General features: G+C 50.3%; 1 protein-coding gene across 3 annotated transcripts in view; it reads right to left on the bottom strand.

Annotated features, from left to right (window-relative positions):
* Positions 1-3897: 3897 nt before the first annotated feature.
* PLD2 (phospholipase D2) overlaps positions 3898-25256 on the bottom strand; it is a 66825-nt gene continuing 45466 nt past the window's right edge. For 2 of the 3 annotated variants that reach the window (XM_063930772.1, XM_063930771.1), the window contains exons 16-26: positions 19289-19415; positions 18599-18717; positions 17997-18110; positions 12675-12779; positions 11098-11186; positions 10789-10902; positions 10358-10407; positions 9926-10063; positions 9643-9796; positions 5517-5634; positions 3898-5218 (exon numbers count right to left, since the gene is read on the bottom strand). In XM_063930772.1, the coding sequence (XP_063786842.1) occupies positions 4994-5218; positions 5517-5634; positions 9643-9796; positions 9926-10063; positions 10358-10407; positions 10789-10902; positions 11098-11186; positions 12675-12779; positions 17997-18110; positions 18599-18717; positions 19289-19415 (1353 nt within the window). In that variant the 3' untranslated portion in view covers positions 3898-4993. The remainder of the gene's footprint in view (positions 5219-5516; positions 5635-9642; positions 9797-9925; positions 10064-10357; positions 10408-10788; positions 10903-11097; positions 11187-12674; positions 12780-17996; positions 18111-18598; positions 18718-19288; positions 19416-25256) is intronic. The other variant, XM_063930773.1, reaches the window with a different exon arrangement.

Genomic DNA, 25256 nt, shown 5'->3' with positions numbered 1-25256 from the left:
TAATTATATTTAGCACATCGGACACATTAGCTCAAAGCCAATGCACATTTCGCTTATAGGCTTCCTCAGGGCACTATAGTGGTTTAACAACTTGTGATATTATATCAATAGTATCATACAGCAGATTCACAGTCTATATTGCCAGTATTTTCCAGGCAACTGTGCCAATATAATACAAGATAAGGGCAGTGTGAGAATTCCAATTGTCACATTAAAAGATTTGGATCTCACCTCATATATAATTGTTGTACAATAATTAAGTACACAATAAATTATTTTCAGTAATTTAATCATGCAGGCATAATATACAATATCCCAAGGGTATGATCTTATGGAATCCTCAATAATTATTTGAATACAGCACTTATTTTCTGCTACTGTTATCTATAAATATATGTATACTTATTAATGAATTACATTGGATTCAATTACCCACAGATCCTTCAGTGAGAACGTTTGTTTAAGTATAACATAGCAGGAATTAGTACGGTCCACGCATATTAGGATTATCTTATAATACAAATACAAAATGCACTCGGCACACCAGCTCTGTTTTTAATCTTTATCCACTTATTTTCATTCTTTTTCACTTTCCTTACTATCTTTTATTACTTCGCTTGATTCTTAATAAAGGACAATACTAGTTTGAAAAAATTATCTCAATTATCTATATACACAATAAACATTGAATGTGGCATTTTGCCTATATGTGTGAATAATACAGGGATTTTAACGAATTATCAATAAAGAAATTAATTTTAATACAGTAGATATTGGGTTGTGTGCACCGCACAAATAACTGATTTCTTTTTTCTTTCCCCTCCCTTTGGGGATTTGACTTTATATCCTGACCTAAATCAGTTGGTAGCACCTATAATTACCTTGTTAATGTTCCATGATTTATTCACTAATAGTGATAGTGGCATTATTCTACGTAAAGGTATCCCAAGCATACAGATTACTTGGATAATCATATCTTGGTGCGGGTTACCCTCCAACTTGGAAGAGAGCTATACTCTCTCCATTGTTTGGGGAATTTTGAAAGGTTATAATACATGTCTGCATTATTTACTGTCACATCTAGCTGCATTGCTCTATGAATAAATAAATATATATATATATATATATATAGTATAACTGCTGTTTATATATGTATTTTACATACCCTTTCCGCAGTGAGCCGCCCGATTCCACCGCCCCCCTTCCCCCCTGTAACACTGTGTCTTCTCAGGAACAGCCGGGAAGACTTGCAGGGAGGCTGGCATCTGCGGTGCTGGGCGGCCGGATGGAGCAGCGGCCCGATTGTCACCCTGTTAACGCTGTTAGTGAGCGTCTGCGGGTGGATGTGCTGGTCGGCCGGACGGAGCGGCTGGGACGGGCGGACGAAGCGCTGCCGTCTGGAGCGAGTCTCAGACGTAGCGGCTGGGCGCTGTGGCGGGCGGTGCGTGGAAGCGGCATTCACTGTGACCCACCTAGCGGGGCGGCAGCCTGCGCTGACCGCCCCGTTCCCCAGCTTACCTTTCTCCTATTCAAGGCTGCGACGGGGCTTCTATGTGTAAGCTCCGTCCAGCTTTCAAGTCATCTTGTTCCTGGCTGCGACGGGGCTTCTTCTGTAAGCTCCGTCCAGCTTGTTCCTTTTGATAACTTCTTGCTGGCTGTGACGGGGCTTCTTTATGTAAGCTCCGTCCAGCTGTTGCAGGAGACAGTGGGCTGCCTGTGGCTGTGAGGGTGCTCTTTGTGAGGACCGACACGCCATGCGCTGCCTTGCAGCGGCACCATCCCGGACCCATGTTTTTCCAGAAACTGGGAAGGGATGTGCTAAGTGTAAAATTAAAAATTAAAAAAGTCAAAATGAAAAATTAATAAAATCTTCCATCCAAGTGTGGGAATCCCACAAGCCGATGTTAGTGCTTTGAGCACAGAAAAAACACTGGGTTCGTACACTGAGGTACTCTGGGATATGGAGGGGTGGAGAGTTCTAAATTTAAATATTCAGTGCCTTTGTTCTGCTACGCCGTCCATATCCCAAGAGTACTCCAGTGACCCCTAGTGGATGAAAAAGAAAGCCCCCACCTGTTCATCACAGCATACCCATCTAGCTCATAACCAATTCACCTGGTGCCTCGCCTCATCTCCTGCCCTGGCCATCTCAATCTCACTACCTTCCTCCTTCCCGAGCCATCGCTATCTCTCTACCTTCATGTCCCCATTGACTTACTCATGCCTCATGTCTTTTGTCTCCCCCTCCCCCAATATTGTAAGCTCCTAGAAGAAGGGTCCTCACCCACACACTGACCATATTCTGGAATTCCATGCACTTGTAGCCGTTCATCCATTCCGCCGGCTTAGATTACTAATGTTGCCATCATGGTTGATGTCGTGTCCTTACTTTAGCCGCCTTCTGGCTGCGGTGTTGTTATTTGTGTCCGGTTTGTTTTGGCTACTATAATGTTCTGTTTTACCCTGTTCTGTCCGTTTTCTTTGTATGGTGCTACGAACCCCTTGTGGCGCCAATAAAAAGTGTAATAATAATAGTAAAAGGGGGGGGGGGATTTGAAATGTTACTTGTAGGACAGAGACTAGATTAGATCAAAGTATGGGCCCTTCTACTGCTTATAGCCTATCCTGTTCCACCTTGGGATATAAAAGTATTAGCGGTCATAGAACACAGAGATTACTACTGTATATGGTAGTGGACTGGATCACAGCCTGTACTAGGAAATGCAACATTTTATTGACAGACCACCACAAATGTTAATAAGGCTTGATGGCCATTGGTGTAACTACCTCTGTGAGGGTGGACCACGAATGTGTAGCCTCAAATCTGGTGGCCCCTGCCCTGCTCTTATTACCATAGCAATGAAAGAAGATCAGACCATGGGCACCTCTAGTGGTGAGTAGACCGGTATCGCCACCTGTCCACCATATAACAAACGTTATGCAATGGGGCGGCAGCTGCTACTTATGGAGGTGGAGATAAGTGGGCACTGAGAAAAAGGAACCAACGTAAGATGCTAAAATTACTTCAGATCAGACTACATGATGAAAGCTACTGCTTAGTAAATCTAGCCCCACGACGGATATCGTAGTCTCAGCTGGAAGTGACACCTTGCCAGGTAAAGCGCATTTCCCTGAAACCACCGTGGCCCTATTGAAGCTTCTGAAGTCATAGTAAAAGCACAGTTCATTTACCTTACATGGGGTCAGGGCAGAAGAGGGCTTTCAGCAAATAAAGCCTCCTCTATCTAACTGTAAAAATCAGGCTTCATTTTAGGATCCTGGCAAATAGAGGACAATTCGAGTGAGTGCTTTCCGCTACCTTTGTAAAGGTCAGAACGGTTTTTAGACTTAAGTTCAGTGCAAGGGCTAGATCAACAATGGGACGAATGGGATTATAGCTCCAGGCCTCCACATAAATATAGGCCCATCATCAGGACCGCATAATAGTGACCAGCCACCCAGCTGGCCACTTGGTCGGCCATAAATCGTAAGTATTAAATCACTATTTCCATCAGATAATGAAGCAAATTTTTCTGTATTTAGGGAGACATTGAAGCTGATAGTGTATGGGGTGTACACGCCCACACGACACTGACCACGCCCACACATCACTGGTCACACCCACGCAGAACTGGTCACAGCTCCTCCCTTTCTCACAATAGGCCAGTGATCATTTTCAGTCCCATGTGGCCCTTAATCCGTCTCTGATCAGCACATAAAGCCTCCACAGGTTGAGGTGAAGCTGGCGACAGCACCCACCCCACCCACATTGCATAGAAGGGGTAAAAGAGATAAAAATGTTTATTGGCATCACAAACTCCAGTCACTCCCATAACTTAAATCAATAATTATTAGTGTTAAAGCTGAAAACACAACAGACAGATCTCTGGAAGACAATTATGATGGAAGACGCTACTAGTGTTTATTGCATTGTGAGCTCGTTATAGCGTAATATGAGGTTAATACAATTTTAATAGTAAAAAAAAAACCACAGCGGTTATGTAAACACTGCAGATTAGTGGGAAGAGGGAGATCCGGGGATCCAGGATGGGCGGCGGCTGGATGAATATACTTTCTGGGGGTATTTGTTCCTGCAATGAAAAAAGAAAGTGCCCTCTCACCCTCCGTAACACCACCGCCCGCCGTTCTCCAGCTGCAGGAAAGGATTGAACAATAGAGAGAAACTTTGTATTTGCAGCTGTGCCGACGCCACGTGTCCATATCGCAAGCGTAACCGGGAGGTAGGAAAAGAGAAAGAGAGAGGTGAAAAGAGGAGAAGGAGATCTCAAAGCATTAGTGTATGGCTATGAATGGGATAAAGAAGTGGATTGTGTGTGTCTGTGGATACAGTGTGGGTGTGTGGATACAGTGTGGGTGAGCATACAGTACACAGAGACAGACAGAATGCCTGTGTGTGATTAATACAGGATACAGTGTGGGTGTGTGTGTGTGTGTGTGTGTGTGTGTGTGTGTCTATACAGTACACAAGAGACGGACAGAATGTGTGTGTGATTAATACAGGATAGTGTGATTAATACAGGATACAGTGCGTGCACACAGTACACAGATGTGGGATCGGACAGGACAGTGTGTGGATACAGTGTGTGTGTGTGTGTGTGTGTGTGTGTGTGTGTGTGTGTGTACAGTACACAGAGACAGACAGAATGTGTGTGTGTGTGATTAATACAGGATACAGTGTGGGTGTGTGGATACAGTGTGTGTGTGTGTGTGTGTGTGTGTGTGTGTGTGTGTATACAGTACACAAGAGACGGACAGAGTGTGTGTGTGTGATTAATAGAGGATACAGTGTGCACACAGAACACAGATGTGGGATCGGACAGGACAGTGTGTGGATGTGCGTCGGATACGCGGCAGGTGACGTGACTTCTCATGGAATGCTTGCAGTGGAGAGCTGGCAGAAGACGTCCTATAACCGTTATATTCTGGACATCAGAGATGGCGGTATGAGCTGACGCTTAGTGTATTTCGCGGGTCACGTCCAGACCTCTGTTGGTATAACGCCTTCCTTGGAATTCAAGGGCGGTAGAAGCCACTCTTCGGAGAGGAAGTGCAGTGGGAACTCCACCAGCAGACCCCTGACCCTGGCTAGCATATCTCTGGACAGGTTGGGGTCAGTGCATGCCAAATGGGGAACGGCGGTATACACCTGGCGTGCGCGGTGATTCTGCACAGCATTGGTGGGGAGGCAGCGAAACACCTTAAAGTAGGGGGGAGGAAAGGACAAGACAAAATTAGCGGATGGAAGTAAAACTGAAGATGTTTTGTAGTCACTCTCATTAACAATTTAAACAAACATGTCACGCAGAGAAAGATAAACCCTCCCCCACTCCCCCATACTCTGATTGCATCCACTGTAAATTCATTCTCTTTTCCCATGTTCCTTCTCGCCTCCAACAAAACTGCTGCTAATGCCTAATCCCCACCCTGTTCTGGGGTATCTGGGGTGTGTGTCCTCATCACGGAATAGGTGGTGTTATGCATTGCATTACACGTACCTGATCGTACAGAGCTGCGTTGTTTAGAGCCGTCTGATTCCATACTTCATTGAAGAACTGATCAGAAACTGGATCAGAGACGTTAAGACACGGAGGTGTCTTAGCGCCCAGAACGGTGCTGTAACGGGAGAGAGTGCAGGGATATTCGGGTAAAATAGCGAGACATGCAGAGAGAGGGCTAGTGTGAAATGAAACAGGAGGCAGTGATAGTGTGTCAGGAGTAGTTGGGTATGAGAGGCAGTGATGATGTAGGAGTGTGTGAGGTGGAGGTGGGTATGAGAGTGGCATTGATGGTGTGTGAGGTGGAGGAGGTGGGTATGAGAGGCAGTGATGGTGTGTGAGGTGGAGGAGGTGGGTATGAGAGGCAGTGATGGTGTGTGAGGTGGAAGTGGTGGGTATGAGAGGCGGTGATGGTGTGTGAGGTGGAGGAGGTGGGTATGAGAGGCGGTGATGGTGTGTGAGGTGGAGAAGGTGGGTATGAGAGGCGGTGATGGTGTGTGAGGTGGAAGTGGTGGGTATGAGAGGCGGTGATGGTGTGTGAGGTGGAGGAGGTGGGTATGAGAGGCGGTGATGGTGTGTGAGGTGGAGGAGGTGGGTATGAGAGGCGGTGATGGTGTGTGAGGTGGAGGAAATGGGTATGAGAGCTAGTGATGGTGTGTGAGGTGGAGGAAATGGGTATGAGAGCTAGTGATGGTGTGTGAGGTGGTGGAGGTGGGTATGAGAGTTGGTGATGGTGTGTGAGGTGAAGGAGGTGGGTATGAGAGCTGGTGATGGTGTGTGAGGTGGAGGAGGTGGGTATGAGAGCTGGTGATGGTGTGTGAGGTGGAGGAGGTGGGTATGAGAGCTAGTGATGGTGTGTGAGGTGGAGGAGGTGGGTATGAGAGCTGGTGATGGTGTGTGAGGTGGAGGAGGTGGGTATGAGAGCTGGTGATGGTGTGTGAGGTGGAGGAGGTGGGTATGAGAGCTGGTGATGGTGTGTGAGGTGGAGGAGGTGGGTATGAGAGCTGGTGATGGTGTGTGAGGTGGAGGAGGTGGGTATGAGAGCTGGTGATGGTGTGTGAGGTGGAGGAGGTGGGTATGAGAGCTGGTGATGGTGTGTGAGGTGGAGGAAGCGAGTATGAGAGCTGGTGATGGTGTGTGAGGTGGGTATGAGAGCTGGTGATGGTGTGTGAGGTGGAGAAGGTGGGTATGAGAGGCGGTGATGGTGTGTGAGGTGGAAGTGGTGGGTATGAGAGGCGGTAATGGTGTGTGAGGTGGAGGAGGTGGGTATGAGAGGTGGTGATGGTGTGTGAGGTGGAGGAAATGGGTATGAGAGCTGGTGATGGTGTGTGAGGTGGAGGAGGTGGGTATGAGAGCTGGTGATGGTGTGTGAGGTGGAGGAGGTGGGTATGAGAGCTGGTGATGGTGTGCGAGGTGGAGGAGGTGGGTATGAGAGCTAGTGATGGTGTGTGAGGTGGAGGAAATGGGTATGAGAGCTAGTGATGGTGTGTGAGGTGGTGGAGGTGGGTATGAGAGTTGGTGATGGTGTGTGAGGTGAAGGAGGTGGGTATGAGAGCTGGTGATGGTGTGTGAGGTGGAGGGGGTGTGTATGAGAGCTGGTGATGGTGTGTGAGGTGGAGGAGGTGGGTATGAGAGCTAGTGATGGTATGTGAGGTGGAGGAGATGGGTATGAGAGTTGGTGATGGTGTGTGAGGTGGAGGAGGTGGGTATGAGAGCTAGTGATGGTGTGTGAAGTGGAGGAAATGGGTATGAGAGCTAGTGATGGTGTGTGAGGTGGTGGAGGTGGGTATGAGAGTTGGTGATGGTGTGTGAGGTGAAGGAGGTGGGTATGAGAGCTGGTGATGGTGTGTGAGGTGGAGGGGGTGTGTATGAGAGCTGGTGATGGTGTGTGAGGTGGAGGAGGTGGGTATGAGAGCTAGTGATGGTATGTGAAGTGGAGGAGATGGGTATGAGAGTTGGTGATGGTGTGTGAGGTGGAGGAGGTGGGTATGAGAGCTAGTGATGGTGTGTGAGGTGGAGGAAATGGGTATGAGAGCTAGTGATGGTGTGTGAGGTGGTGGAGGTGGGTATGAGAGTTGGTGATGGTGTGTGAGGTGAAGGAGGTGGGTATGAGAGCTGGTGATGGTGTGTGAGGTGGAGGAGGTGGGTATGAGAGCTGGTGATGGTGTGTGAGGTGGAGGAGGTGGGTATGAGAGCTAGTGATGGTGTGTGAGGTGGAGGAAATGGGTATGAGAGCTAGTGATGGTGTGTGAGGTGGTGGAGGTGGGTATGAGAGTTGGTGATGGTGTGTGAGGTGAAGGAGGTGGGTATGAGAGCTGGTGATGGTGTGTGAGGTGGAGGGGGTGTGTATGAGAGCTGGTGATGGTGTGTGAGGTGGAGGAGGTGGGTATGAGAGCTGGTGATGGTGTGTGAGGTGGAGGAAGCGAGTATGAGAGCTGGTGATGGTGTGTGAGGTGGGTATGAGAGCTGGTGATGGTGTGTGAGGTGGAGGAAATGGGTATGAGAGCTAGTGATGGTGTGTGAGGTGGTGGAGGTGGGTATGAGAGTTGGTGATGGTGTGTGAGGTGAAGGAGGTGGGTATGAGAGCTGGTGATGGTGTGTGAGGTGGAGGGGGTGTGTATGAGAGCTGGTGATGGTGTGTGAGGTGGAGGAGGTGGGTATGAGAGCTAGTGATGGTGTGTGAGGTGGAGGAAATGGGTATGAGAGCTAGTGATGGTGTGTGAGGTGGTGGAGGTGGGTATGAGAGTTGGTGATGGTGTGTGAGGTGAAGGAGGTCGGTATGAGAGCTGGTGATGGTGTGTGAGGTGGAGGGGGTATGTATGAGAGCTGGTGATGGAGTGTGAGGTGGAGGAGGTGGGTATGAGAGCTAGTGATGGTATGTGAGGTGGAGGAGATGGGTATGAGAGTTGGTGATGGTGTGTGAGGTGGAGGAGGTGGGTATGAGAGCTGGTGATGGTGTGGAAGGAGGAGGAGGCGGGTATGAGAGCTAGTGATGGTGTGTGAGGTGGAGGAAATGGGTATGAGAGCTAGTGATGGTGTGTGAGGTGGTGGAGGTGGGTATGAGAGTTGGTGATGGTGTGTGAGGTGAAGGAGGTGGGTATGAGAGCTGGTGATGGTGTGTGAGGTGGAGGAGGTGGGTATGAGAGCTGGTGATGGTGTGTGAGGTGGAGGAGGTGGGTATGAGAGCTGGTGATGATGTGGAAGGAGGAGGAGGCGGCTATGAGAGCTGATGATGGTGTGTGAGGTGGAGGAAGCGAGTATAAGAACCGGCGATGGTGTGTGAGGTGGAGGAGGTAGGTATGAGAGATGGTGATGGTGTGTGAGGTGGAGGAGGTGGGTATGAGAGCTGGTGATGGTGTGTGAGGTGGAGGAGGTAGGTATGAGAGCTGGTGATGGTGTGTGAGATGGAGGAGGTGGGTATGAGAGCTAGTGATGGTGTGTGAGGTGGAGGTGGTGGGTATGAGAGGCAGTGATAGTGTGTGAGGTGGAGGAGGTAGGTATGAGAGCTGGTGATGGTGTGTGAGGTGGAGGAAGCAGGTATGAGAGCTGGTGATGGTGTGTGAGGTGGAGGAGGTGGGTATGAGAGCTGGTGATGGTGTGTGAGGTGAAGGAGGTGGGTATGAGAGCTGGTGATGGTGTGTGAGGTGGAGAAGGTGGGTATGAGAGGCGGTGATGGTGTGTGAGGTGGAAGTGGTGGGTATGAGAGGCAGTGATGGTGTGTGAGGTGGAGGAGGTGGGTATGAGAGCTAGTGATGGTGTGTGAGGTGGAGGAGGTGGGTATGAGAGCTAGTGATGGTGTGTGAGGTGGAGGAGGTGAGTATGAGAGCTGGTGATGGTGTGTGAGGTGGGTATGAGAGTTGGTGATGGTGTGTGAGGTGGAGGAGGTGGGTATGAGAGTTGGTGATGGTGTGTGAGGTGGAACTGGTGGGTATGAGAGGCAGTGATGGTGTGTGAGGTGGGAATGAGAGCTGGTGATGGTGTGTGAGGTGGAGGAGGTGGGTATGAGACTTGGTGATGGTGTGTGTGGTGGAGGTAGCAGGTATGAGAAGCAGTGATGGTTTAGGAGTGTGTGGGGAGGATATGGGTGATACTGTAGTATAAGGTAAAGACGCCGGTGATATCTCACTTGAAGCAGTCCATGCGGAGGCTGAGTGAGAACTTTCCGGCCTGGTACGGCTTCTCATCCATCACAGACTGCACAAACTCTGTATCTTCCACCATAACAGCCAGCTCACTGTCCCGCTTTCCTAGCATGCTCCGGTCATTGATGTTAGCCGAACCTCGAGTAAGGAACAAAATGGAGCCTGTCACACACACACTGCAGGACGGCATACCAGCTACACATTACAAATGCGGCCAGTCTTAGCGGCCCATGTACCACGCATATCATCTCTTCCCACAGAACATACCAATTATAACAGTTCTGTCATCCACAATCAGCATCTTGCTATGTATGTAGACCAGCTCTGTGACCAGAGAGCCATCAGGCATGTTCCCGTACGTCCGCAGACCGCACACCGAGAGGTGCCGGCGCCAGTTGTCGCCCACTACAAGAGAGGAAGGGGGAGAAACACACTGGACTGAGCTATGCGACAATACCGAACCCTCTCCATCTTCTTCGCAAAGTCACCTATGACACAATGAGCCACTTTCTGGCCTAAAAACTTCTATTCATCAATGTGCAGCAAAATGAGGACCTACGACAGGGTTGAGGCCTATCTTGCATCATGTCGCAGCGGCGGTGTGCCTTGATTGGCTGAATGTCGGCTCCTCATCAACCAATACATCCACCACCCTCCGAGTGTAATGTCCCCACCCCGCTCTCCCCCAACCACACTTACTTTCCTCCTTCAGGCGAGAGATGATAGAACTGTCTCCACGACAAATGGAACTGTAAGAGAAGAGGAAAATAGTTACGCACCAAACCCAATAACATCGTCTTCCTGGAGATGCGTCTTTCCAAGGATTCACTACACGGTCCTGAGTGAGGAGATATAAGACCTATCAGTCAGAATGGCCAGACACTGCTCTATGGATGGGCCCGAGTACCCCCACTCTGCTGGTGGGCCTGTGTGTCTGAGGGTACTCTGGCCCATGGGTGGTGATCCTCTCCTCCCTGGACTGGTGTACATAACTGGCTGGAATAGTTCCGGGAACACGAGTCCCAGATAACCCCTCCTACTCATTCCGCCACACACCTCAACATAGCGGGAAACTGATCGCATGCATCACACGGTACCCACCATACAGATAGAGACCAGCCCGTGGTTACCTGTACGTGTAGTGCAATATAGCCTGGATGGAGTTTCCTCCCCCCATTTCAATATTCCCCTCGAATCCCGGTAGCAGAGGGATCACAATGAAGACCCGGAAATTTGCATTCTCCCTGTATAAATAGATAGTAGACGGTCATTACATAATACCAGCCTGACATACCACACCCCAGACAGACAGACCTGGGCACCCCAAAGCCCCAGACACTATCCAATACTAACCACCGGCTAGTCCCACCCGTAACCCAGGTGCGTGCACAGCCGGTAGGCCGCGGCCTGAGTATCCACCCCCCCTTCCCCTCTCTCACTTGTGCGCTCGGGAGATCCGCTCTACAATCGCTTCCGCGATAGTGTTCTGGACGGTTCGTCCATCTGTGGAGCTGATGAAAAACTGGTTCTGGAACGAGAGAGCAGATTGCACGGTATATGAGGATCATAGTTCCCCTGGATCTTACCAACGCTCGCATCCCCTCTACCCGCCCGCAGATATTATTACACACCGCGCCCTGTCTCATCTCACTCGTGAAATAATGGGAAGACGACGAGATCTGCGCAAGCATCTACAAGCAAACATCTGCGTCTGAGCGCAAGGGCTGCGGTTGCAATCGTCCGCTAGATACTCGAGCGGAACGGAGAGCGGGCAGACTTGTTCAGTCCCACAGATGGGCCACAGGCCACGGCATTACGGATAACCTGGACTAGGGCAGACAAGCAGTTACACCGTGTGGGCTACAGAACCAGGAGATCTGCCCGCACGCCTCCGCCGTCTGCAGCGAACGGCCTCAATCTGCTCAGAACATGGCAATTGGGTAGCAAATTATTGGAAAGGGGTCATATGGACAAATCATACGTTCAGTTGCACCGTGCAGATGGCAGGGGGAGGACAGGGAGACCGTAGCTATAATAATTCGGCCTCTCAGTGTGCTGTATACATCATCATTCTCCCATTCTCATGTGTAGGCGTCAGTGGGATTTGCAGTAGTGAAAGTCCCAGGGAAACGCTTTGTTACAATGCAATGCAGCTTACATGGCCGAGAGCTAAAGCAAACACTGTGCCCCGGTGTGGACTGCGCAGCAAGTGCTGACAGGCGGGGGCGGTGACTCACGGGAGCAGGTGACTTCCTAAATAAATAATTGGTTTGACAATGATATACATAGACACTGACAGTGTGTGTGTGTGTGTGTGTGTGTGTGTGTGTACACATTTGCTTATCAGCAGATTTATGTACCGCACAACTTGTTTTTCAGGTTTAGTGAACTTCTAGGACCCCGAGCGCCTACAGGTCACATAACACGGGTTACAGGCTCACCGCTACCGGCGTATGGCGTCCTCCTACCGTGCACCCTCCTCTCACCACGTGGGCCAGCAGGGAACATTCCAGCGGCTATGACCAGTACACAGCCCCGTGCCAGGACCGCGGGATGGGAAACACACCTGGGCGCCTCCGTTCCTGCCCGTGTCTTTGTGCTGGTTAGAGTCGCACGCAGGGGATAATGGTTTCGGCTCTGGACGGCGGTGTCTCATGTATGCAAATAGCATGGAATATGGAGGCAGCTCCTGACTGCGCGGCACAGATTACATCAATCCCAGAGAATGACCACAAACTCTAGTGTAGTATAATATATAAGGAGTCATTTATTAGGGAGGGTAAGGCTGGTACGGGGAACACTTCTCTCCTGTCTGCAACCTACGGTTCCCTCCCCTCCCCCCCCTACCACCTCCGTCCCCCTCCACGTCTCTGATTGAAGGGTGTCATTGGTTTAAGTGACTGAATTGATAAGGTGTATATAAAGCATACAGTAGCATATGGTGTGGGGTATGGAGGTCGGTCACACAACCACACGCTGTGTAACGCCCGTCGGCAGCGAGTAGCAGCATCCTCACCTCTATGTACACATAGTGTTCTGCCTGGGATATGCAGTGTAGATAGGCATTGAGGATAGAGCACTCATTACACCCGGCTGACCAGCCGTCCACCGACCGCAGCACCTGCAATGGGGAGAGTTACTGGTCACACGAATGTTATACCCAGCTAGCACACGCAGCTCTCACTGCCAGCTCTCTACTATTCCTGGTGCCATTCACCTCTACTATACCTCCATCTCTCTGCTATTCCTGGTGCCATTCACCTCTACTACACCTCCATCTCTCTGCTATTCCTGGTGCCATTCACCTCTACTACACCTCCATCTCTCTGCTATTCCTGGTGCCATTCACCTCTACTACACCTCCATCTCTCTGCTATTCCTGGTGCCATTCACCTCTACTACACCTCCATCTCTCTGCTATTCCTGGTGCCATTCACCTCTACTACACCTCCATCTCTCTGCTATTCCTGGTGCCATTCACCTCTACTACACCTCCATCTCTCTGCTATTCCTGGTGCCATTCACCTCTACTACACCTCCATCTCTTTGCTATTCCTGGAGCCATTCACCTCTACAACACCTCCATCTCTCTGCTATTCCTGGTGCCATTCACCTCTACTACAACTCCATCTCTCTGCTATTCCTGTTGCCATTCACCTCTACTACACCTCCATCTCTCTGCTATTCCTGGTGCCAATCACCTCTACTACACCTCCTTCTTTCAACTATTCCTGATGTCATTCAGCTCTACTACACGTCCACCTCTCTGCTACTCCTGATATCATTCAGCTCTACTACACCTCCATCTCTCTGCTATTCCTGGTGCCATTCACCTCTACTACACCTACATCTCTCTGCTATTCCTGGTGCCATTCACCTCTACTACACCTCCATCTCTCTGCTATTCCTGGTGCCAATCACCTCTACCACACCTCCTTCTTTCAACTATTCCTGATGTCATTCAGCTCTACTACACCTCTACTTCTCTGCTACTCCTGATATCATTCAGCTCTACTACACGTCCACCTCTCTGCTACTCCTGATATCATTCAGCTCTACTACACCTACATCTCTCTGCTATTCCTGGTGCCATTCACCTCTACTACACCTCCATCTCTATGCTATTCCTGGTGCCATTCAGCTCTACTACACCTCCATCTCTCTGCTATTCCTGGTGCCATTTACTTCTACTACACCTCCATCTCTCTGCTATTCCTGGTGCCATTCACCTCTACTACACCTCCATCTCTCTACTATTCCTGGTGCCATTCACCTCTACTACACCTCCATCTCTCTGCTATTCCTGGTGCCATTTACTTCTACTACACCTCCATCTCTCTGCTATTCCTGGTGCCATTCACCTCTACTACACCTCCATCTCTCTGTTATTCCTGGTGCCATTCACCTCTACTACACCTCCATCTCTTTGCTATTCCTGGAGCCATTCACCTCTACTACACCTCCATCTCTCTGCTATTCCTGGTGCTATTCACCTCTACTACACCTCCATCTCTCTGCTATTCCTGTTGCCATTCACCTCTACTACACCTCCATCTCTCTGCTATTCCTGGTGCCAATCACCTCTACTACACCTCCTTCTTTCAACTATTCCTGATGTCATTCAGCTCTACACCTCCACTTCTCTGCTACTCCTGATATCATTCAGCTCTACTACACGTCCACCTCTCTGCTACTCCTGATATCATTCAGCTCTACTACACCTCCATCTCTCTGCTATTCCTGGTGCCATTCACCTCTACTACACCTACATCTCTCTGCTATTCCTGGTGCCATTCACCTCTACTACACCTCCATCTCTCTGCTATTCCTGGTGCCAATCACCTCTACTACACCTCCTTCTTTCAACTATTTCTGATGTCATTCAGCTCTACTACACCTCCACTTCTCTGCTACTCCTGATATCATTCAGCTCTACTACACGTCCACCTCTCTGCTACTCCTGATATCATTCAGCTCTACTACACCTACATCTCTCTGCTATTCCTGGTGCCATTCACCTCTACTACACCTACATCTCTCTGCTATTCCTGGTGCCATTCACCTCTACTACACCTCCATCTCTATGCTATTCAGCTCTACTACACCTCCATCTCTCTGCTATTCCTGGTGCCATTTACTTCTACTACACCTCCATCTCTCTGCTATTCCTGGTGCCATTCACCTCTACTACACCTCCATCTCTGCTATTCCTGGTGCCATTCACCTCTACTACACCTACATCTCTCTGCTATTCCTGGTGCCATTCACCTCTACTACACTTCTCCATCTCTCTACTATTCCTGGTGCCATTCACCTCTACTACACCTCCATCTCTCTGCTATTCCTGGTGCCATTTACTTCTACTACACCTCCATCTCTCTGCTATTCCTGGTGCCATTCACCTCTACTACACCTCCATCTCTCTGCTATTCCTGGTGCCATTCACCTCTACTACACCTCCATCTCTCTGCTATTCCTGATGTCATTCAGCCCTACTACACCTCCATCTCTTTGCTATTCCTGGTGCTATTCACCTCTACTACACCTCCATCTCTCTACTATTCCTGGTGCCAATCACCTCTACTACACCTGATGTCATTCAGCTCTACTACACCTCCATCTATCCACTATTCCTGATGTCATTCAGCTCTACTACACCTCCATCTCTCTACTATTCCTGATTCCATTCACCTCTACTACACCTCCAGCTCTCTGCTATTCCTGGTGCCAATCACCTCTACTACACCTCCATCTCTATGCTATTCAGCTCTACTACACCTCCATCTCTCTGCTATTCCTGGTGCCATTTACTTCTACTACACCTCCATCTCTCTGCTATTCCTGGTGCCATTCACCTCTACTACACCTCCATCTCTGCTATTCCTGGTGCCATTCACCTCTACTACACCTACATCTCTCTGCTATTCCTGGTGCCATTCACCTCTACTACACCTCCATCTCTGCTATTCCTGGTGCCATTTACTTCTACTACACCTCCATCTCTCTGCTATTCCTGGTGCCATTCACCTCTACTACACCTCCATCTCTCTGCTATTCCTGGTGCCATTCACCTCTACTACACCTCCATCTCTCTGCTATTCCTGATGTATTTCAGCTCTACTACACCTCCATCTCTCTGCTATTCCTGGTGCTATTCACCTCTACTACACCTCCATCTCTCTACTATTCCTGATGTCATTCAGCTCTACTACACCTCCATCTCTCTACTATTCCTGATTCCATTCACCTCTACTACACCTCTATCTCTCTGCTATTCCTCATGCCACTCAGCTCTAATACACCTCCATCTCTCTGCTACTCCTGATGTCATTCAGCTCTACTACACCTTCATCTCTCTGCTATTCCTCATGCCACTCAGCTCTACTACACCTCCATCACTCTGCTATTCCTGATGCCATTCAGCTCTACTACACTCCTATCTCACTTCTATTCCTGATGCCATTAGGCTCTACTACACCTCCAGCTCTCTGCTATTCCTGTCATTCAGCTCTACTATACCTCCATCTCTCTGCTACTCCTGATGTCATTCAGCTCTACTACACCTCCATCGCTTTACTATTCCTGATGTCATTTACTCTACTACACCTCCATCGCTCTGCTATTCCTGATACTATTAAGCTCTAGTACACCCCTATCTTTCTGCTATTCCTGATGCCATTCAGCTCTACTACACCTCCAGCTCTCTACTATTCCTGGAGCCACTCCGTTCTACTACACCTCCAGCTCTCTGCTATTCCTGTCATTCAGCTCTACTACACCTCCATCACTCTACTATTCCTGATGTCATTCAGCTCTACTACACCTCCATCACTCTACTATTCCTGATGTCATTCAGCTCTACTACACCTCCATCTCTCTACTATTCCTGATTCCATTAAGCTCTACTACACCTCCATTCTCTGCTATTCCTGATTCCATTCAGCTCTACTACACTTCTCCATCTCTCTACTATTCCTGATATCATTCAGCTCTACTACACCTCCATCTCTCTGCTACTCCTGATGTCATTCAGCTCTACTACACCTCCAGCTCTCTGCTATTCCTGATGTCATTAAGCTCTACGACACCGCCAGCTCTCTACTATTCCTCATGCCACTCAGCTCTACTACACCTCCATCTCTCTGCTATTCCTCATGCCACTAAGCTCTACTACACCTCCATCACTCTGCTATTCCTGATGCCATTCAGCTCTACTACACCCCTATCTCACTTCTATTCCTGATGCCATTCAGCTCTACTACACCTCCAGCTCTCTGCTATTCCTGTCATTCAGCTCTACTATACCTCCATCGCTTTACTATTCCTGATGTCATTTACTCTACTACACCACCATCGCTCTGCTATTCCTGATGCTATTCAGCTCTAGTACACCCCTATCTTTCTGCTATTCCTGATGCTATTCAGCTCTACTACACCTCCAGCTCTCTGCTATTCCTGGAGCCACTCCGTTCTACTACACCTCCAGCTCTCTGCTATTCCTGTCATTCAGCCCCATTTCTGTTATTTCTGATGCCATTCAGCTCTATTACACCCCCATCTCTCTGCTATTCCTCATGCCATTAAGCTCTACTACACCCCCATCTCTCTGCTATTTCTCATGCCATTAACCTCTACTACACCCCCAACTCTCTGCTATGCCTCATGCCATTAAGCGCTACTACACCCCCATCCCTCTCCTATTCCTGATGCCATTCAGCTCTACTACACCTCCATCTCTCTGCTATCCATATCTACTACACCCCCATCTCTGCGCTATTTCTGATGCCATTTAGCATGCACAGCTACTACTACACCTCCAGCTCTCTGCCATTCCATAACACATCTCACACACATCTAGCTCTCACTACACCTCCGACTCTCTGCTATTCCTAGACACGTCCGGCACCCCTAGCTCTCACTACACCTCCGACTCTGCTATTCCTAGACACGTCCGGCACACCCTAGCACTCGCTACACCTTCATCTCTCTGCTATTCCTAGACACGTCCGCCACCCTTAGCTCTCACTACACCACCATTCCTCTGCTATTCCTGGACACATCCAGCACCCTTAGCGCTCACTACACATCGGACTCTGCTATTCTTGGACACATACAGCACATGTACAGCTCTCATTAACATCTGTTTACCGCTCTGTAATCCCTGAAACCACTCAGCTCTCACTAAAGACCCAACTCTCTGACACAGAAATATAAGATCACGCTGCGCTACACAAATACCGCTAACACTGCTCTTACGCTGCTGCGCTGTCCACTGCTATTCCACTACATAGCATCACCTGTGACCACACACATTCAGGAACCAGACACACGGCCTCACCTGCACCGTGGCGCTGTGACATCCTGGCACCGTGTAGGTATGTCGCTCTGCTGTGCTGAGGGATTTCGGAAGTAAATACGGGAACGCCGGACCTTTATATTTGCTCTTGGTGGTCTGTAATATAGTAGGGTAGGCGGAAAGAGGTCACTCGCGGCAAGGGGTGGTCTTCAGTATGCCGAATGTCAGGATCTCGGCGCACAGTATACCGGCGCCGGAATCCCGACACCCGGCATACCGACATCTATTCTCCCTAGTGGGGGTCCACGACCCCCCTGGAGGGAGAATAAAATAGCGTGCCACCGTGCCCGCAGCGTGGCGAGCGCAGCGAGCCCGCAAGGGGCTCCTTTGCGCTCGCCACAGTGTCGGTATTCCGGCGGTCGGGGTTCAGGCGCCAGTATGCTGGTCGCCGGGAGTCCAGCCGCCGGCATACCATACTACACCCGCGGCAAGCACAGCGGATGGCAATTCTGCAACTCTTGTCCACAGAAGACCATTCCCGAATCCAGCCCATAAGAAATAGAGCTTTGAAGGCAGCGGCTGCACAGTCGGTCCCTGCGCCCTTGCCGCAGCCGTCCGCCTCTGCTATCCGGTCTGCTACTCACCTTAGTGAAGTTCCATCTCTGGATGAAGTGTCGAGAGGCGTCTCTAGCAGCTTTACCGTGGATCACGGCTCCTACATCTCTCCACGGCATTCTGGGATTTTGCATCCGGTCGATGAAATCTATAACACACAGGAATAACATAGCGGAGACAGCTCGCACTGCCGGTGCCTAGTGGTTCTGGAGGTGTAGTGGGAGCTGCATATGCTGAGGAGGCTCAGGAAAAGCAGAGGGGTGCACAGCTGGTGGAATATGGCAAGAATAGGGTGTAATGAATGCCAACAGAGCTACGAGCCTGTCCCTCCCCCTGTAGGGTGACACAGACAGTAGGGAGCTATGAGCCTGTCCCTCCCCCTGCAGGGTGACACAGACAGTAGGGAGCTATGAGCCTGTCCCTCCCCCTACAGGGTGACACAGACAGAAGGGAGCTATAATCCTGTCCCTCCCCCTGCAGGGTGACACAGACAGAAGGGGAGCTATGAGCCTGTCCCTCCCCCCTACAGGGTGACACAGACAGAAGGGAGCTATGAGCCTGTCCCTCCCCCTGCAGGGTGACACAGACAGAAGGGGAGCTATGAGCCTGCCCCTCTCCCTGCAGGGTGACACAGACAGTAGGGAGCTATGAGCCTGCCCCTCCCCCTGCAGGGTGACACACTGGTAAGAATAGAAGGTTGGTATGTTTCGGTCTCTTACCCTCAAACGGTTTCTCCAGCTGGACCCAGTCTTTGAGAATAAGGTTGCTGTAGTCTTTGCCCAGCCATATCTGAGACGTCATTGCAGGCTCTTCAGGAGAAATGTCATCAGCTGGGGATCCATCCTGCTGAGAGACAGCAGGAGGCCACCTTAAAGTAAGGAGCAGCGAGAGACAGACAGCAAAAGAAAAAGATATCAGAGAAAAGGAGGAGATATAGGGAGTGTTACGTGGAGGACTAGGAGCATTATAGGGGAATAAGAAGCCACAGGAGGGTGTAGATGCAATAGGCAGACTAATGCAGACTGAGGAGCAGCAGGTGGGCTTAGACGGGCAAAGGAGTAGAAGACAGTCGGAGGCGGGCAGAGGAGCAGTAGGCGGGATAACGAGGTAAGAGGAGCGGCAGGCGGGATAACGAGGGCAGAGGAGCAGCAGGCGGGATAACGAGGGCGGAGGAGCAGCAGGCGGGATAACGAGGGCGGAGGAGCAGCAGGCTGGATAACGAGGGCGGAGGAACAGCAGGCGGGATAACGAGGGCAGAGGAGCAGCAGGCGGGATAACGAGGGCAGAGGAGCAGCAGGCGGGATAACGAGGACAGAGGAGCAGCAGGCGAGATAACGAGGACAGAGGAGCAGCAGGCGGGATAACGAGGGCAGAGGAGCAGCAGGCGGGATAACGAGGGCAGAGGAGCAGCAGGCGGGATAACGAGGGCAGAGGAGCAGCAGGCGGGATAACGAGGGCAGAGGAGCAGCAGGCGGGATAACGAGGGCAGAGGAGCAGCAGGCGGGATAACGAGGGCAGAGGAGCAGCAGGTGGGATAACGAGGACAGAGGAGCAGCAGGCGAGATAACGAGGGCAGAGTGGAAGCAGGTGAGATAACGAGGACAGAGGAGCAGCAGGCGGGATAACGAGGGCAGAGTGGAAGCAGGCGGTATAAAGAGGACAGAGGAGCAGCAGGCGGGATAACGAGGGCAGAGGAGCAGCAGGCGGGATAACGAGGGCTGAGGAGCAGCAGGTGGGATAACGAGGGCGGAGGAGCAGCAGGTGGGATAACGAGGGCAGAGGAGCAGCAGGTGGGATAACGAGGGCAGAGGAGCAGCAGGCGGGATAACGAGGGCAGAGGAGCAGTAGGCGGGATAACGAGGGCAGAGGAGCAGCAGGCGGGATAACGAGGGCAGAGAAGCAGCAGGTGGGATAACGAGGGCGGAGGAGCAGCAGGTGGGATAACGAGGGCGGAGGAGCAGCAGGTGGGATAACGAGGGCAGAGGAGCAGCAGGCGGGATAACGAGGGCAGAGGAGCAGCAGGCGGGATAACGAGGGCAGAGGAGCAGCAGGCGGGATAACGAGGGCAGAGGAGCAGCAGGCGGGATAACGAGGGCAGAGGAGCAGCAGGTGAGATAACGAGGGCAGAGGAGCAGCAGGCGAGATAACGAGGACAGAGGAGCAGCAGGCGAGATAACGAGGGCAGAGGAGCAGCAGGCGAGATAACGAGGGCAGAGGAGCAGTAGGCAGGTCAGCAGGTGGGATTAGGCAGGCATAGGAGCAGCAGGTGGCCCTACGCGTGCAGAGAAGAAGCTGACCGGCCGAGGAGCAGCAGGCGGATTTAGGCGGGCAGAGACGCAGCAGTTGGGCTTAGGCAGGAAGAGGAGCAGTAGGCAGGCTTACGCTGGCAGACGAGCAGCAGACGGGTTTACACAGACAGAGAAGAAGCTGGCAGGCTGAGGAACAGAAGATGGCTTTAGGCGGGCAGAGGAGCAGCAGGACGGGATTATACAGTGTAAAGTAGAATAGGAAGGATTATGAAGAGTATGGAGCAACAGTACGGGTTAGTAAGGAGTAATAGAACAGTTTATGATGAGAATGAAGTATCAGAAGTGGTTCCATGGATTAATAGAAGGAACTATGGGGGAGATGTATCAAACCTAAAGCAGACAAGTGGTGAAGTTGCCCATAGACACCAATCATATTCTCTCCTTTACGTATAACATTATATAAAATGACAGCATCGGATTGGGCATCTTCTCCAATTGTTCTATTTACAAGGTTTGATACATCTCCCCCTACGTGGAGTGTGGAATAAAAGTGTTACATGGAGATGGAGAAAGGAAGGCTCATGTGGAATAGGAGGCCCAAGAAGGACCAAATTAGCAATGACCAGTACAAGGGGTTGTGGATCATAAATATTTGGTTTAATGCAGATTAAGTGATAATATGCAGCGCTATGTAACAAGTTATAAGTAGGTGGGGGTTGTGGAAATGAGTGTAATATGATGGTCTGACAAGAGTATCAGCAGTATTGTTATGGAGTAATGATAGCTTGATACAAGCAAAAATAAGAATTTACTCACCGGTAATTCTATTTCTCGTAGTCCGTAGTGGATGCTGGGGACTCCGTCAGGACCATGGGGAATAGCGGCTCCGCAGGAGACAGGGCACAAAATTTAAAAGTTTGACCACTAGGTGGTGTGTACTGGCTCCTCCCCCTATGACCCTCCTCCAAGCCTCAGTTAGGATACTGTGCCCGGACGAGCGTACACAATAAGGAAGGATTTTGAATCCCGGGTAAGACTCATACCAGCCACACCAATCACACCGTACAACTTGTGATCTGAACCCAGTTAACAGTATGACAAACGTAGGAGCCTCTGAAAAGATGGCTCACAACAATAAACAACCCGATTTTTTTGTAACAATAACTATGTACAAGTATTGCAGACAATCCGCACTTGGGATGGGCGCCCAGCATCCACTACGGACTACGAGAAATAGAATTACCGGTGAGTAAATTCTTATTTTCTCTGACGTCCTAGTGGATGCTGGGGACTCCGTCAGGACCATGGGGATTATACCAAAGCTCCCAAACGGGCGGGAGAGTGCGGATGACTCTGCAGCACCGAATGAGAGAACTCCAGGTCCTCCTTAGCCAGGGTATCAAATTTGTAGAATTTTACAAACGTGTTCTCCCCTGACCACGTAGCTGCTCGGCAAAGTTGTAATGCCGAGACCCCTCGGGCAGCCGCCCAGGATGAGCCCACCTTCCTTGTGGAATGGGCATTGACAGATTTTGGCTGTGGCAGGCCTGCCACAGAATGTGCAAGCTGAATTGTATTACAAATCAAACGAGCAATAGTCTGCTTAGAAGCAGGAGCACCCAGCTTGTTGGGTGCATACAGTATAAACAGCGAGTCAGATTTTCTGACTCCAGCCGTCCTTGAAATATATATTTTCAATGCTCTGACAACGTCCAGCAACTTGGAATCCTCCAAATCGCTAGTAGCCGCAGGCACCACAATAGGCTGGTTCAGGTGAAACGCTGATACCACCTTAGGCAGAAAATGAGGACGTGTCCTCAATTCTGCCCTGTCCGAATGGAAAATCAGATATGGGCTTTTATACGATAAAGCCGCCAATTCTGACACTCTCCTGGCTGAAGCCAGGGCCAGTAGCATGGTTACTTTCCATGTAAGATATTTCAAATCTACCGATTTGAGTGGCTCAAACCAATGGGATTTGAGAAAATCCAAAACTACATTGAGATCCCACGGTGCCACTGGGGGCACAACCGGGGGCTGTATATGTAGTACTCCTTTTACAAAAGTCTGGACTTCAGGAACTGAAGCCAATTCTTTCTGGAAGAAAATCGACAAGGCCGAAATTTGAACCTTAATGGACCCTAATTTGAGGCCCATAGATAATCCTGTTTGCAGGAAATGTAGGAATCGACCCAGTTGAAATTCCTCTGTCGAGGCCTTCCTGGCCTCACACCACGCAACATATTTTCTCCAAATGCGGTGATAATGTTGTGCAGTCACCTCCTTCCTGGCTTTGACCAGGGTAGGGATGACCTCTTCCGGAATGCCTTTTTCCCTTAGGATCCGGCGTTCAACCGCCATGCCGTCAAACGCAGCCGCGGTAAGTCTTGGAATAGACACGGTCTCTGCTGAAGCAGATCCCTTCTTAGAGGTAGAGGCCACGGATCTTCCGTGAGCATCTCCTGAAGTTCCGGGTACCAAGTCCTTCTTGGCCAGTCCGGAGCCACTAGTATCGTTCTTACTCCCCTTTGCCGTATAATTCTCAGTACCTTGGGTATGAGAGGCAGAGGGGGAACACATACACTGACTGGTACACCCATGGTGTTACCAGAGCGTCCACAGCTATTGCCTGAGGGTCTCTTGACCTGGCGCAATACCTGTCCAGTTTTTTGTTGAGGCGGGACGCCATCATGTCCACCATTGGTCTTTCCCAATGGACTACAATCATGTGGTGAACACTGCTGACAGTGCTATCACATGATTTTCCGCCCAGCGAAGAATCCTTGCAGCTTCTGCCATTGCCCTCCTGCTTCTTGTGCCGCCCTGTCTGTTTACGTGGGCGACTGCCGTGATATTGTCCGACTGGATCAACACCGGCTGACCCTGAAGCAGAGGTTTTGCCAGGCTTAGAGCATTGTAGATTGCTCTTAGTTCCAGTATATTTATGTGAAGAGACGTTTCCAGGCTTGACCACACGCCCTGGAAGTTTCTTCCTTGTGTGACCGCTCCCCAGCCTCTCAGGCTGGCATCCGTGGTCACTAGGACCCAGTTCTGTATGCCGAATCTGCGGCCCTCTAACAGATGAGCACTCTGCAACCACCATAGCAGAGAGACCCTTGTCCTTGTCGACAATTTTATCCGCTGATGCATCTGCAGATGCGATCCGGACCATTTGTCTAGCAGATCCCACTGAAAAATTCGTGAATGGACTCTGCCGAATGGAATCGCTTCGTAAGAAGCCACCATTTTTCCCAGGACTCTTGTGCATTGATGCACAGACTGTCCCTGGTTTTAGGAGGTTCCTGACGAGTTCGGATAACTCCCTGGCTTTCTCCTCCGGAAGAAATACCTTTTTCTGAACAGTGTCCAGAATCATCCCTAGGAACAGCAGACGTGTCGTCTGGATCAGTTGGGATTTTGGAAAATTCAGAATCCACCCGTGCTGTTGGAGCACTACTTGAGTTAGTGCTACTCCGACCTCCAGCTGTTCTCTGGATCTTGCCCTTATCAGGAGATCGTCCAAGTAAGGGATAATTAATACGCCTTCTCTTCGAAGAAGGATCATTATTTCGGCCATTACCTTGGTAAAGACCCTGGGTGCCGTGGACAATCCAAACGGCAGCGTCTGAAACTGATAATGACAGTTTTGTACCACGAACCTGAGGTACCCTTGGTGTGAAGGGCAAATTGGGACATGAAGGTAAGCATCCTTGATGTCCAAGGACACCATAAAATCCCCTTCTTCCAGATTCGCTATCACTGCTCTGAGTGACTCCATCTTGAACTTGAATTTTTGTATGTACAGGTTCAGAGATTTCAGATTTAGAATAGGTCTTACCGAGCCGTCCGGCTTCGGTACCACAAATAGCGTGGAGTAATACCCCTTTCCCTGTTGTAGAAGGGGTACCTTGATTATCACCTGCTGAGAATACAGCTTGTGAATGGCTTCCAATACCGTCGCCCTGTCTGAGGGAGACGTTGGCAAAGCAGATTTTAGGAACCGGCGAGGGGGAGACTTCTCGAATTCCAACCTGTAACCCTGAGATACTACCTGCAGGATCCAGGGGTCCACCTGCGAGTGAGCCCACTGTGCGCTGAAATTCTTGAGGCGACCCCCCACCGCCCCTGAGTCCGCTTGTAAGGTCCCAGCGTCATGCTGAGGCCTTTGCAGAAGCCGGGGAGGACTTCTGCTCCTGGGAAGGGGCTGCTTGCTGCAGTCTCTTACCCTTTCCTTTGCCTCGGGGCAAATATGAATGTCCTTTTGCTCGCTTGTTCTTATAGGAACGAAAGGACTGCGGCTGAAAAGACTGCGTCTTTTTCTGCTGGGAGGGGACTTGAGGTAAAAAGGTGGACTTCCCGGCTGTTGCCGTGGCTACCAAATCCGATAGACCGACCCCAAATAATTCCTCCCCTTTATACGGCAATACTTCCATATGCC

The sequence above is a fragment of the Pseudophryne corroboree genome, chromosome 6, assembly GCF_028390025.1.
Source record: "Pseudophryne corroboree isolate aPseCor3 chromosome 6, aPseCor3.hap2, whole genome shotgun sequence".
NCBI classification, from domain to species: Eukaryota; Metazoa; Chordata; class Amphibia; order Anura; family Myobatrachidae; genus Pseudophryne; species Pseudophryne corroboree.
This window is presented reverse-complemented; position numbering and strand designations above follow the sequence as displayed.